We start from the raw sequence: 18067 nt of genomic DNA on the forward strand, positions 1-18067 counted from the left end.
TGCTTACTGAATGCCTGTAATTGCTTAACTGCGTGCCAGCTATATAAATTTTCTCATCAAGATCCTGATGAGATAGATACCCATTTTTCAGATAAGAAAACTGAAGCAAGAGTTTAAAGTAACCTGCCCTAGCTCACACAGCCAGCAAGTGATGGAGCCCAGTCACTGACTTCAGAGCCCGAACGCTTAACCAGTGCATTGTATTGTGTACTCTTCTTTCTTTTCTTGTCTAAATCCTTTAGAGCTTCTGTGGAGCTCCTCCTAACTATTCCAAACATTATTGGTCTCTTTCTTTTCTGAGCCTTTTAAAAATTAACAGTGTAGACCATATAATTTAGCATAAGCATGAAGGTAGAAATCACTGGAGCATGTAGGTTTGCCTGAGATTAATGGAGTGATAATACAGTTTACATTTTTAAAAAGTTTCATCAGATTCATGGAGTAATAAGGCAGCTTAAAATTTCTTCCCGGGGCTTCCCTGGTGGCGCAGTGGTTGAGAGTCCGCCTGCCGTTGCAGGGGACACGGGTTCGTGCCCCGGGCCGGGAAGATCCCATATGCCGTGGAGCGGCTGGGCCTGTGAGCCATGGCTGTTGAGCCTGCACGTCCGGAGCCTGTGCTCCGCAACGGGAGAGGCCACAACAGTGAGAGGCCCGCGTACCGCAAAAAAAAAAAAAAAAAAAAAAAATTTCTTCCCACAGATAGGCAGATTTTTCTCTCCTAGACTACTTTATTCCCAATAGAGAAACCAGATGGAAAATGAAAAATTAAGATAGTTTATTTTGATCAATGACTGGGGCAAGATAAAAACCTCGGTAATAGTCTAAAAAAAATTCATCACCTCACTAAAAGTCTTTTAGTTTTTTAAAAATAAAAAGCCAGTTGCTGAAATGCTCATCAGAAATGATTTATTTTGGTAACATAATCATGTGCTTATTAAAAAGTAGACAGATAGCTTAAACAAGATAGAAATTTCTTTTTTGCATACACGCAAGCTGGAGGCAGCACTTCAGAACTGGTTTGGTTACTTCTCAGTCATCAAGGGACCCAGGTTCGTTCTTTCTTATTATTCCATCATCTCTAGTTTATCACAAGTAGCATATTGTCCAAGATGGCTGCTCAAACTCTATAATCATCATGGTGGCATTCTAGATAGAAGGCAGAGGAAATGTAGGAAGGCCACACCCCTCCTTTTAAAGGAAACTGCTAAGAAGTTCCTTACAACACATCTGGCCATGCTTAACCTCAGGGAGGCTGGGAAATGTAGTTCTTCAAGTGAGCACATTGTTATCCCCAGCAGTATAGAGTGTATGTTACTGTGGAGGAAGGAGCCGTTCATGTTTGGGTCGACAGCCAACAATGTCTGCTATACTGAGAAAGTAATATAAATTTGTGTTTATAGTCTGTTATTGCAGTTGCGTAAGAAATCATCCCAACTTCACCAATGAACTTCATTAAATAGTTCAGTTCCCAGAAATTCCACGAGTTCTCTTTTAGTTAAGGTTAATAAATATAAATCATTAACCAGTGTTCTGATGTAGTTAGGCATGAAAATATTTTTTTCGAAAATATCTTTCTAAGAGAGATTCACAGTTACCTTGGAGATATAGAAGATGGTTACTTTGGCTATATTAAAAATATATTTTTTCTTTGAGAGTTTTTTTTTACATGGGTTCTTCCATTAATACATAAATTTTTGATGATCTTTATTGAGGTATAGTTTACATACAATAAAATGTTACCCAGCTTAAGCAAGTACAGTTTTATGAGTTTTGACTAACATGTAGTCTGTGAAACCACCTGCCACCTCCGGGCAACCACTGATCTTCTGTTACTGTAGACTCATTTTGCCTTTTCTAAAATATTTTATAAATGGAATCATATATATAGTATATACTCTTCTGTCTGGCTTCATATTGTTTTTTTTGTTTGTTTGTTTGTTTTTTTGCGATACGCGGGCCTCTCACTGTTGTGGCCTCTCCCGTTGCGGAGCACAGGCTCTGGACGCGCAGGCTCAACGGCCATGGCTCACGGGCCCAGCCGCCCGTGATTGTGATCTTGTTGTTTGATTGTGATCTTGTTGAATCCATAGATCAATTTGCAGAGAATTGATAGGTTAACAATTTTAGGTATTCTAAGCTGTCAACATGTTCTGGCTCTCCGTTTCTTTAAGTCTTTAATTTCTGTGAACATTGTTTATAGTTTTTGGTGTACAGGTCTGCAACATGTGTTATCAGATTTATCCCTTAGTAGTTCATGTTTTTCAATGCTCTTATAAGTGGCATTGCTTTTAAATATTATTTTTAAATTGTTCACTGCTAGTATGTAGAATATAATTAACTTTTGTATATTTATCTTACATACTATGTAAATTAGCTAAACTCAATTACAGTTGACCCTTGAACAATATGGATGTTATGGGAACCAACCCTCCCCACAGTTGAAAAATCCGAGTATAACTTATAGTCAGCCCTACATACCCACAGTTCCGCCTCCACAGATTGAACTAACCACGGATCATGTAGTACTGTAGTATTTTTAAAAATCTGCATATAAGTAGACCTGCACAGTTCAAACCTGTGTTGTGGAAGGTCAACTGTATTAGTTTTAGTAGATCTTCTGAAGTCCTTTAATTTTTGTAAATGTACATGATGATGTTGTCTGTGAATAAAGATGATGTTATTATCTTCCTTTCCAATCTGTATGCCTTTTATTTCTTGCTTTATTGCATTGATTAGGATCTACAGTACAAAGCTGAATAGAAGTGTGTTAAGAATGTGCATCCTTGCTTTGTTCCTGATCTTATGTGGAAAGTGGTCAATTTTTCATCATTAATTGTGATATTAGCTGTAGGTTTTTGAATATCCCCTTAATCAGGTTGAGTAAGTTCCCTTTAATTCCTAGTTTGCTAAGTCTTTTTTACCATAAATAGGTGTTGGCTTTTATTTAATTAATTAATTTATTTATTTATTTATGGCTGTGTTGGGTCTTCGTTGCTGTGCACGGGCTTTCTATAGTTGCGGCAAGCTGGGGCTACTCTTCGTTGCAGTGGGCTTCTCATTGCAGTGGCTTCTCGTTGTGGAGTATGGGCTCTAGGCGTGCGGGTTTCAGTAGTTGTGGCTCACAGGCTCTAGAGCGCAGGCTCAGTAGTTGTGGTGCACGGGTTTAGTTGCTCGCGGCATATGGTATCTTCCTGGTCCAGGGCTCGAACCCATGTCGCCTGCATTGGCAGGCGGATTCTTAACCACTGCGCCACCAGGGAAGCCCTAGGTGTTGAATTTTGTTAAATGTTTTCTCTGTTGATATGATCACAGGTTTTGTTTTGTTAATATGGGGAATTTTATTGATGGGCTTTTGAACTAAGCTTGATTCAAATTACATTGATGGGCTTTCAGACTAATGCAACTGAGCTTGAATTCCCAAGATAAACTCTATGTGGAGGGTATGTTATTTTTATATATTGTTGGATTTGGTTTGCTAGTATTTTGTTACTGATTTTTAAATCTGTGTTCATGAAGGATATTGGCATGTAGATTTCTTTTCTTGTAATGTTTTTGGTTTTAGTAATGTTGGTCTCTTAAAAATGATTTGGGAAGTAGTCCCTCTGTTTTTTGAAAGTTTGTGTAGAACTGGTGGTATTTCTTAGATGTTTGATAGAATTTACTAGTGAAGCCATCTTGCCTTGGAGAATTCTTTGAGGGAAGATTTTAATTTATGAATTCCATTTCTTTAATAGATACAGGGCTGTTCAGATCTTTGTGTGTGTGTTACTTTGGTAATTGTTGCAAAGGACTAGTCCATTTAATCTAAATAGTTTTAATTATTGACATAACATTGTTTATAGTAATTTCATTATATTTACAGTGTCATGATGTGAAGTAATTTCTCATCTTTTATTCCTGATGTTGGTAATTTGTCTTTTTTTCCCTCTCTTGATTAACCTAGTGAGAAGTTTGTCAATTTTATTGATCTTTTAAAATAACCAGCTTTTCATTTCATTGGTTTTCTCTATTGTTAGTCTGTTTTATATTTCATTTATTTCTTTTCTTCATCATTTCTATCAATTTACATTTGGCTTAATTTACACCTTTTCTAGCTTCCAAAGGAAGAAGCTTAGAGCAATTTTATATCTTTCTTCCTTTCTAATGTAAATATTTAAAGCTACAGATCTCTCTTTGAGCACTGTTTGACTTGTATCCCTCGTACTTTGATATATATTTTTTTCATATTCAGTTCAAAATATTTTCTAGTTTCCCTTGTGATTTTTTGGGGGGGTGGTTCTATGCATTATTTATAAGTATTATTTATTTACAGATTTTGTGGGGGAGGGGAGCATTAGAGTTATTTTGTTAATTTCTAACTTTTCTATTCAGAAGTTTCAACTTTTAAAAATATATTGATAGGGGACTTCCCTGGAATCCACCTGCCAATGCAGGGGACATGGGTTCAATCCCTGGTCCGGGAAGATCCCACATGCCGCGGAGCAACTAAGCCCGTGCGCCACAACTACTGAGCCTGTGTGCCACAACGGCTGAAGCCCGCATGCTCTAGGGCCCGAGTGCTGCAGCTACCGAGCCTTAGTGCTGCAACTGCTGAAGCCTGCGCACCTAGAGCCCCGTGCTCTGCAACAAGAGAAGCCACCACAATGAGAAGCCCGCACACCGCAATGAACAGTAGCCCCCACTCACCACAACTAGAGAAAGCCCGCATGCAGCAACAAAGACCCAACACAGACAAAAATAAAATGAAGAAAAAAATTAAAAATATTTTGATATTTATTTTATGGCCCAGCATATGGGTTCTCTTGGTGAATGTTACATGTTCATTTGAAAAAAAAAAGTGTAATTTTTTGTTGAGTTATAATGTTTTATAAATGTCAGTTTGGTTATGTTGGTTGATAGTGTTCATGTTTTTCTGTTTTTTTATTGATTTTCTGTCTACTTGTTTTATCAGTTGTTGAGAGGAAACCTATTGAAATCTCCAATTATAATTCTGGAGTTGTCAGTTTCTCCTTTTAGATATATCTGTTTGTACTTCATATACTTTGAAGCTTTGTTATTAGGTACCTACGCATTTGGGATTTATGTCTTCTTGAAGATTTGACATTTTTATCATTATAAAATTTCTCTCTCTATTACTAGTAATAGTATTCTTGGAGTCAAGAGGTATTGGTATATATCCAGTCACTGCAGCTCTCTTATAAGTTATGTTTGCATGATATATCTTTTTCTACCATTTCACTCTTAATCTAACTTGTCTTTAAGTGCATTTCTTGTGAGCAGTATGTGGTTGGGCCTTTAAAAATTTTATCCATTCTGAGAATTGATATCTTTTAATTATAGTACTTAGACTATATTTAATATAATTATATTGATATGATTGAGTTTAAGTCTACTACCTTGGCTTTTTTTTTTCCTGCCTGTCCCATCCATTTTTGCAACCCCCGTTTTATTTTTGTCTTTTTCTACTTACTTTGGATTATTTTGAGGGTTTTTTTTTTTTTTTTTTTTTTAATGAGTCCATTTTGTCTTCAGTATTGGTTTGTTAGCTATACCTCTTTGTTTTACTTTTTAAGGACTGGTCAAGAGTTTATAGTATGCATCTTTAACTTATTTCAGTTTGCCTTTAAGTAATAAATTTTTTCATTTATAATGTTAAAACCTTAGAACAGGGCTTTCCTGGTGGCTCAGTGGTTGAGAGTCCGCCTGCCAGTGCAGGGGACACGGGTTCGTGCCCCGTTCCGGGAAGATCCCACATGCCGCAGAGCGGCTGGGTCTGTGAGCCGTGGCCGCTGAGCCTGCGTGTCCGGAGCCTGTGCTCCGCAACGGGAGAGGCCACAACAGTGAGAAGCCTGCGTACCGCAAAAAAAAAAAGCAAAAAAACAAAAAAAACCTTAGAACAGTATACAATCCATTTTCTCTTTCTGGTCTTTGTTCTGTTGTTGTCATAAATTTTTCTCCTATATCTAGTATACAGTCCATGATCCATTATTTTTACTGTAAACAGTTAATTAGCTTTTAAGGAAAATTTTAAATTAGAAAACATGTTTTGGGCCTCCCTGGTGGCGCAGTGGTTGAGAGTCCGCCTGCCGATGCAGGGGATACGGGTTCGTGCCCCGGTCTGGGAGGATCCCATATACCGCGGAGCGGCTGGGCCCGTGAGCCATGGCTGCTGAGCCTGTGCATCCGGAGCCTGTGCTCCGCAACGGGAGAGGCCACAACAGTGAGAGGCCCGCGTACCACAAAAAAAAAAAAAAAAGAAAACATGTTTTGTATTTATTTATATATTAACTTTCTGGTGCTTGTTATTCTTTTGTGTAGATCCAGGTTTCCATCTATTTTCCTTGTACTGGAAGAACTTTTTTTTTTTTTTTTTGCGGTACGTGGGCCTCTCACTGTTGTGGCTTCTCCCATTGCGGAGCACAGGCTCTGGACGCGCAGGTTCAGCGGCCATGGCTCACGGGGCCAGCCGCTCCGCGACATGTGGGATCTTCCCGGACCAGGGCACGAACCCGTGTCCCCTGCATCGGCAGGCGGACTCTCAACCACTGCGCCACCAGGGAAGCCCTTATACTAGTTTTCTTAATAACTCAGGAAGAGTAAAGAAAGATTCAGGAACTTTCTTAAATTAGAAAGTTTGGCCATGAGCTCTTGTCATTGCTAAATTGAGTTGATGACTGTTTCTTTGTACTATTTTATAATCCTCTAGGGCTAATTTTTACCATTAGTCCTGTGAAACAGCATGGCAGAGCGGAAGGAGTTTATGCTTTAAATTCAGTTACGCTTTAAATCCAGCTATGTTTGGGATCTGCCAGTTGCTACCTGTGTGGTTATTGGAGAACTATTTGAGCTTTGTGTTTCTGATAATTATTTTAACTGTTTGAGAAGATTAGAAATTATATATGAAGACACTAGTATGGTGCCTCATATTAGAAATTCTATGTGAAGACCCTAGTATGCTGCCTGGTATTAAGTAGGTGATGAATAAATGATGATGGTTGTGGTTATTGTTCTACCTATGCGCAGTACTGATTTTTTTCCTTGCATATTTTTTTTCCGATTCTATATTTTAAAAACCATGTAATCTTAAACTTAAATATAAATATGGATTGTTCATCTTTGACAGTGAGAAATAATTGCATTTTTGGGATAATTTGCACCTAGAAATATTTTAAAGTGTTGCTTCAAGAATTTTGAGTTTTGGAAATACACATTTGTCAGAAATTGGGCCAACAGAACTTTGTGTGGAATTGATTTTTAATTATAAACATGGTCATGGTATGTAAAGTTATATTTTAATAGTGTAATTGAATATGCATCCATGATAGGATTTTTTTTTTCTTGGACAAAGTGTTTCAGTCATTTTTCCTCTTAATCAAATATTAACTCAAAATTTAAAGCTAAGTCTTTGAACATTCATTTTCTACCTAGGTCTCTGTTAGGCTTGAATGGTGTTTCATTGTTACATTTTCCAGTGAAGACTGGTATAGTGATATTTAATTTTAGTTTTAAGGTAAAGGAATAAATTGTTTTTAAATGATTGGACATTTTTAGTACTTCTGGCTGAATTAGTTATGAAGAGATTAAGTTTGTAGCCTTGATGTTATGTCACTTGCATTTGTATTACATCACTTGCTAGAACAACTCCATAAAGATATAGAGCAGGTGGCAGCGGCTTTCTTTTACCACTGAGACCATAGAAGCACTGATAGGAAGTTAGTGCAAGTGCTGGGATTAGGAAACCATTCTCCTGAATCAAAGCCAAGTATTTTGTCTGCTGAACCATGCTGGGTGTTACAGGTGAAAGTATTCTTGTGATTAAGTTGCTGTTCGTAGATTTTCTTGGGGACTGACTCACCTGATATTTAAATCTCTGATGTATCTTAATTTTCTAACCTTTTAAATATGGTTAATGTAAGCATTAGTGATTCATATTTATTGGTATATTTTCCTCCTCTTCTCTTCCTCCCCTCCACTTCCTCAGCATCCTTAGGCACAGAACACTAGCTTAGGTGATACAAGAAAAGTTAGTCTTCTAGTTGACTTTTCTGATTTCAACTGCCCCCACTTAGTCTTATTTAGTTTCCTTCTTTGATATTTATTTAAAAATTGATCTTAGGCTTTCTGATTAAAACATAAATAGACATACACACACACTGCTTTTATTTGAGGAAACGAACTTCTATGATAGAAAAACAAAAACGATGTGAACAGACAACTAAAGGGAAGTAGTACTACTACACTAGTACTACTAGGAATGAACCAGTATCATTTATATTTTTTGCCATGTGCCAGGCACTGTCCTAAGTGCTTTCTGTATGTACTAACTCATTTAATCAACTCTGAATACCATTATTCTCATTTTACCGGTAAGGTAACTGAGAGACAAAGATTAAATAATTTGCTAGGTACTTGCTACTTTCAGCTAGTAAGTACACAGCTGGGAATCAAACCCAAGAAGACTGGCCCCAGGTTATACTTCTGATCAAATACATGAGAATAAGTTCCTCTTAGTAGAATGAAGACTACCAATTGGTACAAGGGCATATCATTTTATTAAATCGACAGGTATTTTAAAAGATATGTAGTTTGGCAGGAGGTTATTTGTATGGGTGAGACTACTAAAAAGCAGTATGGTAGCATTCTTTCATGAGTCCTAAAATATTTGTATTCTTTGGTAATTCTACAGCAAGCAATCTCTCCTAAGGAAAGTAATCAGGAAAATAATGTTCAAGGATGTTCCCCAATTATAATAATTATAATAGTGAAAAAGGAAGATTGTCCAGTTGTTATGGAATAAATTGTTTTCTCCAAACAGTGAATAGTATGAAAACATTAAGAATTGTTTTTGAAGAATAATTAGTAATATATAGAAATATTTATAGTATGAGAAAAAGGATATAAAACCATGCAGTATGATTCTAACTTCAAAATGTTTAAGTACAGAAAAACAGGAAGAACCTAAAGTACGATGCTAATAATTATTTCTGATGTGATTATGCAGAATACTTATTTCTTGTGTGATTAGTTTATTCTTTGTTTGAACTTTTTCATTGGCCAGGTAGTTCTTTTATAGCTGGAGGAAACCAAGTGGTACAAAGGGAAAGCCTAAATGATGCCAATACAAGTTCTTATGAAGAATATTCATTAAAGATTAGATTTCCATATCTCATAATGTGAAAGGAAAAGTTAGTGACTTTCAGACAGTTTTAATTTGGATATTATTATTTTTGGAGTCATTTTTTTTTTTTTTTTTTTTTTTTTTTTTTGCGGTACGCGGGCCTCTCACTGTCGTGGCCTCTCCCGTTGCGGAGCACAGGATCCAGACGCGCAGGCTCAGCGGCCATGGCTCACGGGCCCAGCCGCTCCGCGGCATGTGGGATCTTCCCTGACCGGGGCACGAACCCGTGTCCCCTGCATCGGCAGGCGGACTCTCAACCACTGTGCCACCAGGGAAGCCCTGGAGTCATTTTTTAAGTGAAGCTTTTTTGGGGGATTGAAGAAAACTGATATTTTTTTCTTAGAGATGTTCATTATAGTGATTGTTTTAGCACTTTAAATTTGTTTCAGTTACGGTACTAGAAGATGCAGTTATTTTTCTCCCCTGTGGTACTTGTTTTTTGAAAAACAACTTTTGACAAAAATTACTAACTTGGTTGTGGTGGGAGGATGAGGAGGGGGTACTATGAGTGAGTAAGGATTAAATGCAAGGGACACATGGACTGTTTGGTACAGAATTATATTATGGAATCAGTTTTACTATCAGTTTTGAATATATAGTTGTAGTTTATAGTTATTTAAGTAAGGAATTTAACTTTTGTTTGTGTTGAAACATCCTTGAAATTTAGTTCCTTTTAAACCTAAGATATAAAATTTTTAGAATACAAATCCACGTAACAGAATAAAGACAGAGGATCAGCTGTCAGCTGGTTTAAAGTTACCATGTTTTAAAATGTGTTTAAAAAACAAAAGAGGAAGCTATGTTAGGGAATTGTTACAGAAGCAAAGCTTTTCTGTGTGCTACACGTTAAATAACATGAATAAATTGCTGATAACTTTCCATCAGTTTTATTAGCAGGCTATTTTGGCTTTCATAGTGAAGCACTGTGGTACTGCATACTGTTTCCCTGATTAAAAAGGATTTAAACTGTAGCTTCTGGATGGGACGAAATTGAGGAAATTGTTTGAAAGAAATTATTTCAATTCTACAAACTTATTTTTTAAACTCTTACTTCATTTCTAAATATAATTTATGAAATAAGGCATAATAATATAGAAAATTTTATTTATAGGGACTTTAAAGTAAATGTTAGGTAAAAAATGGTTCAACAGGAAATAATGATTATCTGTTTGCTCTATTTTGGTATTTAATATAAAGAGCTATGTAGAAATCTTGATAGGAGGAAATGAGTTGTTTTCCCCTTAAGAGAATCAAGGGTTGACATAAATTTTTCAGTGGAAGAAATCTTACTATATGAGGTATACTGTAAATATTTATTTTAGTAAATTTATTTATCTGTATGGAAGCCTGTTTTTAGTGTTAAGTAAAAAGAACAGTCAAAACTGTTGTAATTTTCTTTACTTTTTCCAGGCTGAACTCACGGGAATCAAATGGCGTAGGTACAATTTTGGAGGGCATGGGGACTGCGGACCCATAATTTCAGCCCCAGCCCAAGATGATCCAATCCTGTTAAGTTTCATCCGCTGTCTGCAAGCCAACTTGCTGTGTGTATGGCGTCGTGATGTCAAACCAGATTGCAAAGAGTTATGGATATTCTGGTGGGGAGACGAACCCAACTTAGTGGGTGTAATACATCATGAACTACAGGGTAAGTTTTTTGTTTTTTCTTAAAAATTAATTTGTATTGTATGTTTTTGAACAGTGGTAAATTCTGAAAAGGTTATTAAGACTTGCTGAGAAGAAAAATCCAAGTGTTTAATGGGTTGTGTGTCAAAGGAACATCCTTACTCTCACCCCTCTTCTTTCCACCCCCGTTTTTTTCAAATTTTCTTGTCCTTTCTCAGTCATGCTGGGCATCAGAACCTTGTGAGCCACTCCTATTAAAGGAAAGTATAGCGTCCCCTGGGTGTTTGGGTTGGGATTGAGGCTAAGATCCACTGTTTTAAAATGATAGTGAAATGTGAGAAATTAGCAGGTCAGTGAAATGAACAGAATTGGTTGTTTTTGGACTGTTGCTGTTATGGTTTATTGCCAGATGAACTCTGGTGGAAAATTGTAAAGTGATAATAGAAATTTAGTGCAAGCCTTGTTGGACAAAATTATGAGATGATGTTGTATAATATTTTGAAGAAAGATTTATGTAAAGAACCTACTCCGATTTTGGCATAGCAAGTTTTCCTGTGTTTTGTTCCTGCTTTTTATGTAATTAGGTGATTCCAGGAAATATTTGCTCCAATGCTGCCTAATTTTTAGCTTCAGATTACATCTGATATCTGGAAATTTTGAACTAATATAAGAGTGTCATTATTCTGAGCTACTTTTTGTATTTACCACAGATTTATAACCAGAGGAAATTTTATCGATATTCTTTGAATTTCTAGTAAAACTTTCCACCTCTTCACCTAAATCTTTCTATCTAGTATGCTAAAGAATTTTTCTAAATCAGGACTAATTCTGATCTTTAGTTAGGGTAGGGCATTAACTCTTTTTGACTTAGTCTCCTAGAGCCAGCTTTTATTATGTCTAAATTACTCTATATTTTATCAATTTGTGGTTGAAAAATTTCAGATAGTGTTTGAAATGTTTTGTTACTTCATATTGTTTTTAAAGGAAGGAGTGAAACTAACTTTAATGTATTTGAGGATCTATTTATTCTAAAGCGTTGAAATTTGCCTAAAGGATTTCCTGCCAACTTCTGCCTGACACCTTCCTAGCTTTTCTTTACAGCCATTTTTGATCTGTGATGTCTCCTGCCACAACAGCCAGAGGGCAGTAAACCACAGTGGACTAACTGAGCTGTTTACTTTATGGCCCATTTGTTCAACTCAAACCTTTCTCCTATAGTTTTTAGCATATTTGGTTTATAAATATAAGAATCTGTTCTGGGTAAGATTGCTTACTTAGCTGGTTAGTCAACAATATCTCGGAATTATATGCATCTCGAAGCTTATTTCATGTAGTTAGCAGTGAACTCAGGTAAAATTAGTTTTAAACATCTGGTTTCTGGTTATCAGAATTTTTAAAATAAAATACCTCCTGAAAGATACTTGTAACATTTATATTTGTCCATTTAAGTATCAAAACATATCTTTTTGTTCTTTAAAAAAATCTTTACACATGTGGTAGAGGAATATAGCATTTTTGTTTGTTTTATTAATAGTTTCATTTTCTCCCAGTTTGTGTGATTGTTTCTGACTCTTAATCTCCTTCCATTTTTCTACTCCCTATTGATCCCTTATGTTTTAACTTTTCGGTCTGGTCTTTATTTGTTAGCAACACAAATCATCATTTTACAGTGATGATGAAACCAAACCCAACGGTTATTTGTGCTTATTTAGTTGATGTATAAAGTTATTTATACATACCAACAAAGCACAGGATCATTGTTTTTAGAAATAACTTATTAAGTTATTGTATTATTTCTCATGGACTTTGTTACTGAGTTAACAAAAAGATGTAGGCTGTTTAAATATTTTGTAGCTGCTTTAGATTGCATATGTAGATTCGTTACTGTATTGTTTTCGTGGTAAAGAATTAAGCAAAGATTAACTTCTTTTAAATTGTTTTTGTAAATTACAGAAATACTGCATTTTAATTAGAAAATTAGGAAAGTAGAACCACCAAAGGAAGAGAACAAAGAAACAAAAGTCCTGAAGTCCAAAGCAGAGTTTTAATATTTGGTGTTTCTGTGTATAAATGAAAGTGGTACCGTACTGTTTTGTAACTCAGGGCTTTGCACTTAACACTATCTTGTGAATGTTTTTGCCTCATAATGATTACTTTTTAATTTTCTTTCCTTTTGAGTCTGAAAACGGTGTAAACTATTTATTTTTTTGCGTGCCACCAGGGAAGTATTACAGTGATGGAACAATCATAATTTTGTTAAGTACATCTACCCTTTTTAATATGTTGAATTTGTGAAAGTTATTAGATTGAAGCAAATGATCTTTTCTGTAGGTAAAAGTGGTTGTAAAGGATAGTTTTGTGTTTCAACCTAATATTAGAAAATATTTGAAACTTAATTAGAAAAATGAGTGGCATAAAGACAACTTTGTTTCAGGTGAGGGAGAATATGACAGGCAGAGCAATCATGAAAAAAGGATACCAGGGGAATATTTTAATTGGTAGTCTTACACATTGAGGATATTTTGCAATCTATTTCATTCTCTAGTATATATGAGTCATTTAATTTTGGCTAAAATAAATTTTATCAGAATCCTTTAATATTAAGATGATGGTACTATTATTTATAGCATTCTATTTTTTAGGGACATTTTACTGTTCTTTAAAATGCTTTTTAGTTATGTTATTAGGCATTTCCCTTTGTTTTTACAGTGTAGCCCAAATAGCATACTATTAAGAAACCTCACAAAGCACCATCTTGAATTTAAATGTATAAAGTAATCCCTACAGAAAGAGAATAAGCCTATGGGATACACGCAGTTTTATACTAGACTTTTTGTTTAAATGCTTTGAATACCTGTGAAATAGCCTGTGAGAAGACCAAGACACATTTATAACCTGTTCCTGTCACTTGGATAAACACTTCTGGGCTCTTGTTTGGGGAATTGCTATTTATATTGTATGGCATAGTGGTTCAGAGGCTTGGGTTTGAATCCCTGCTTGTTGACTTGCTAGCTCTATATCCTTGGTCAAGTTATTTAACTTATCCGTGCTTCAGTTTCCTCACTCTAAATTGGGTTATAAGGATAAAAAAAAAGTTAAAGTACTTAGAACAGCACAGAGAACGTTAATCTATAATTGTAACTCTTGCTGCTGCTACTACAATGCCAGCAATTAACTCAGACATCAAAACTAAAATATTTTGGCAATTGGTCCATTCTGTATAACATTCAGTATTTGCTAATGTTTGTCAAATATTAGTTTTCAAGGTATACTTTTAGGTTGAAGTAATCATTTTTGAGTTTGTTAATGTTTGGTGGAATAACTGGGAATAATAAAATATTAGAGAGGAGGGAAGATACCCCTGCTCATAGGAAATTTGTCTAGATTTAGGCTGTAAACAGAGTTTCATAACAAACCTTAAATTATGTTATAAAGAGGTCAGAACTTTAAGATTTGACTCTGTTGGATCCCTGTAAAGTAGATTAGTAACTTAACTGCCTTCTCTGCATAGTGGTATTGAAGGGCACTGGCTGAACACTGAATATACGCATATTTCCTTCCTTGTGTCCATCCATAAGTACCTGTATCAGCAGGTCCAATTATAGGGGTTTAATGGAATCTCTACCTTTGATAAGTTATAGTCTAGAAAGGGTATAAGACAAGCACACAAATATGTATAATGCAGAGAACACTGTAAGTATATAAGAGAAATATAGTAGAGTGACTACTTTCCACATGAACAGACATTCAATTCCAGGACTAATGCATAAATAAGTGTTCTGTAAACTTACAGCAAGAACACTGTGAGCCCTAGTGAGAAGCCTTCTTGGTTTCTGGTCTGTTTACTCAGCCTCTATTAGGCAAGAGCTGTGATGCAGTCCTGGATATGTAAAATGAGTCCTCATCCTTAAGGAGCTCACAGTCTTACTGGGGAGGTAGCTAAATGACTCCATAATTATGATACAGTGGAGTAAGCAGCAACTGATTAAGTTAGGGATCTTGCAGAAGTATCAGATTCAACCTCAAGGGAAGAGAATAGGGAGATAGTGGTGAAGCTCAGAGTTGGTGAGACTTGAGGTGAGTCTTACAGGATACATGTGTTACCTAGGTTGGGACGGAACTTGTCCTAGTCAGAGGAAGTAGCTTCTATAAAAGGGCCTGAGGGCAGTGAATGAATTGTGGGAAGGGCACGTTTGCCCAGAACATAGTGTGTGAGTGAGATAGTTGGGGGAAACTGAAAGACTGGGGAGGTGGGCCATAGTGTGGAGTACACTGAAGCAAGGACTTAATCTGATAGATTTTGAGGAATTGTTAGAGGTTTCTGATCAGGAAAGAGATACAATTAGATTATACATAAGATGAATATGGACAGGAAGACCATAATATTTGAATAAATTATTTTATTCTAAATTGATCTATGAACTTAAACATTCTGTTTAGGATATAGATTTAGTTAAAAAATACCTGTGACTATATACTGAACGTTATATTGATAGTCTTTGCCAATTTTATTTTATTATAACTTTGCTCTTTTTGCTTGATTAAATTATTTCCCACATTTTCAATTTGAATTTTAGAGAATAATACAGTATGCTAAATTGACTTCTCCTAATCTACCAAACAAAATCATTTTACAAACACAATCTTTTGGCCATTTCATTGCCTGTTAGTCAGTAATGTGAAAGACGTGCAATCTTGAAACCCCAGAATGGTACAGACAGCAAGCATAGACTTCTAGGGGTTGGAGATGGCTTGACCCCAAAGCATTAAGAGTCCCTGGCCCAGAAGAAGTATCGTATACAGATTAGTAGTATGTGTGCTTAATAACATTTGTTGAATAAATGAATGAAACCTATCTTAAATGATTCTAACATAGCACAGTTTGTACTCTCAGAAGGTTGACTTATAATGAATACACTTAAAATTTTTAATGATTTGGTAATGTGAGGAGATTGAAACCTAGTTAAAAATAAGGCATTATTACTTCTGTTTTTAATTCCCAGTGAGGTATAAACATCCATTTTTTGGTATATGTTCTATAAAGAAATTTAGCTGTAAATACCTACTGTCTGTAATTTTAAAATTTAACTTATCTGTGCTGTGCCCTTTCCTTTTGATGATTACAAATAGACATGTAAATTGTAATGGGAATACATCTGTCCACCTCTATGATTGTCCCACTATGAGTATTAGATGATTGTCCCATTATGAGTATTAGAAATCTTAAGAATTGGCTTTATTATCATTGTAGAGGCAGATTGGCAGTTGTTAGCACTTTGTTGTTGTATTAGTCATAAGTATTGCCTTTTTCCATTTTTCAGTGTACTGTCACCTATGCGAGGAGCCATTGCAAAAACAGCATTAGACATTAGAGAGCTAGGAAAAATGGATCTGGTTTTCTGACATTTACCAGTGTAAGATAATTTAACACTCTCATATTATTTTTTATACCACTGAACTGATTGCAAGCCTCTCGAAGAAGTGGACATTTTGTAGGGATGGAGAAGGGCTGAAAGAAGAGAGTGGAGAGCCAGTTTGCTATTATTATAATCTGCATATATAGATTATAGTCTGTAATCTCAAATGATGGGATTGATGTAACCTTTGTTTAGATATCTCCAAGGAAGGATCTAACTCCCTCCCCTCAACTTTTTATTTTGAAAAATATTTACACACATACATATATATACCTTTTATTCTGGCTAAACCATCTGAGGGTAATTTACAGAGTTCATGAATCTTTACCCCTGAATACTTTTGCTTGTAACTCCTTTAAGAATATGGGACTTTTTTTTTTAAAAAAAACATAACCATGATATAATCATACTCAAGAAATTTAACATTGATATAATTAAATTATCAACTTTTCAGTCTACATCCAGTCTACATCCTCAGTCTTCTCCCAATAATGCCTTTTTTTTTTTTTTTTTTTTGCGGTATGCAGGCCTCTCACTGTTGTGGCCTCTCCCGTTGCGGAGCACAGGCTCAGGATGCGCAGGCTCAGCGGCCATGGCTCACAGGCCCAGCCGCTCCACGGCATATGGGATCCTCCCGGACCGGGGCACGAACCCGTATCCCCTGCATCGGCAGGCGGACTCTCAACCACTGCGCCACCAGGGAGGCCCCCCAATAATGCCTTTTATAGCCTCCTCCCCCCTATCTGGTATCCAGTCAGAAATCACATGTTGCATTTAGATGTCTCCTCTCTTTAGTCTCCCCTAATTTAGAACATTCCCTAAGTTGTCGTTTTCTGCGGGGGATGATCCTTCAATGATACGGATGTTATTTGAAGGGAGAAGTTGTCCTGTCAAATGTTCCATATTCTAAATTTGTCTAATTGTTTCCTCATGGTGAGATTCAGGTTAAACATTTTTGGTAAGAATATTGAGTAGGTGATGTGTACTTCTTGTGGCATCACACTGTAGGCACATCATGTCAATTTGTCCCAGTATTGATCCTGCTAAGTTCGATTGCTTGGTTATGGTAGTGTCTGTCAGATTTCTCCAGTGTAAGCATACCTTTTTACTTTTGTAACTGTTAAATAAATTTGGGGCAAAACTTTGAGACTCTGATTATTATTTCCCCAATAACTTTTCACTCTGGCTTGAGGAAAAACCTAACTTTGAGCCTGTTTAAAAATAACAGAAAACTTTTTTAAAAAATTAATTAACTTTATTTTATTTTTGGCTGTGTTGGGTCTTCGTTGCTGCGCGCGGGCTTTTTCTCTGGTTGCAGGGAGCGAGGGCTACTCTTTGTTGCGGTGCATGGGCTTCTCATTGCGGTGGCTTCTCTTGTTGCGGAGCATGGGCTCTAGGCGTGCAGGCTTCAGTAGTTGTGGCACACGGGCTCAGTAGTTGTGGCTCACGGGCTCTAGAGCGCAGGCTCAGTAGTTGTGGCGCACAGGCTTAGTTGTTCCGCGGCATGTGGGATCTTGCCGGACCAGGGCTCGAACCCATGTCTCCTGCATTGGCAGGCGGATTCTTAACCACTGTGCCACCAGGGAAGCCCCCAGAAAACTTCTTGAATCATATGCTTTACAAAAGCAGTTAAAAGTTCAGATGAACACTATTCTTAAGTCATAAGAAAGAAGGGGGGCGGGCAGGGGAGAGGAGAAATGAAGAAAAACATTCAGGATATAGTAAAGGCAAACTATGATGGTAAAGCCAAGCTCTAAAAATTAATAGCCACTTATTGCTTAGCATACTAAAAAGAGAAGTATTGACATTGAATTTTCTAAAATCGTAGACAATAAAGTATGCACGA

General features: G+C 36.3%; 1 protein-coding gene across 1 annotated transcript in view; it reads left to right on the plus strand.

Moving 5' to 3' along the window:
- Positions 1-18067, plus strand: part of MED13L (mediator complex subunit 13L) — a gene marked incomplete at both ends in the record, with an annotated part of 282492 nt that overhangs the window by 17198 nt on the left and 247227 nt on the right. Inside the window, one exon of the mRNA XM_079717163.1 lies at positions 10589-10826. Within this exon, the coding sequence (XP_079573289.1) occupies positions 10589-10826 (238 nt within the window). The remainder of the gene's footprint in view (positions 1-10588; positions 10827-18067) is intronic.

The sequence above is a fragment of the Hyperoodon ampullatus genome (assembly GCF_949752795.1).
Source record: "Hyperoodon ampullatus genome assembly, chromosome: 13".
Classification (NCBI taxonomy): Eukaryota; Metazoa; Chordata; class Mammalia; order Artiodactyla; family Ziphiidae; genus Hyperoodon; species Hyperoodon ampullatus.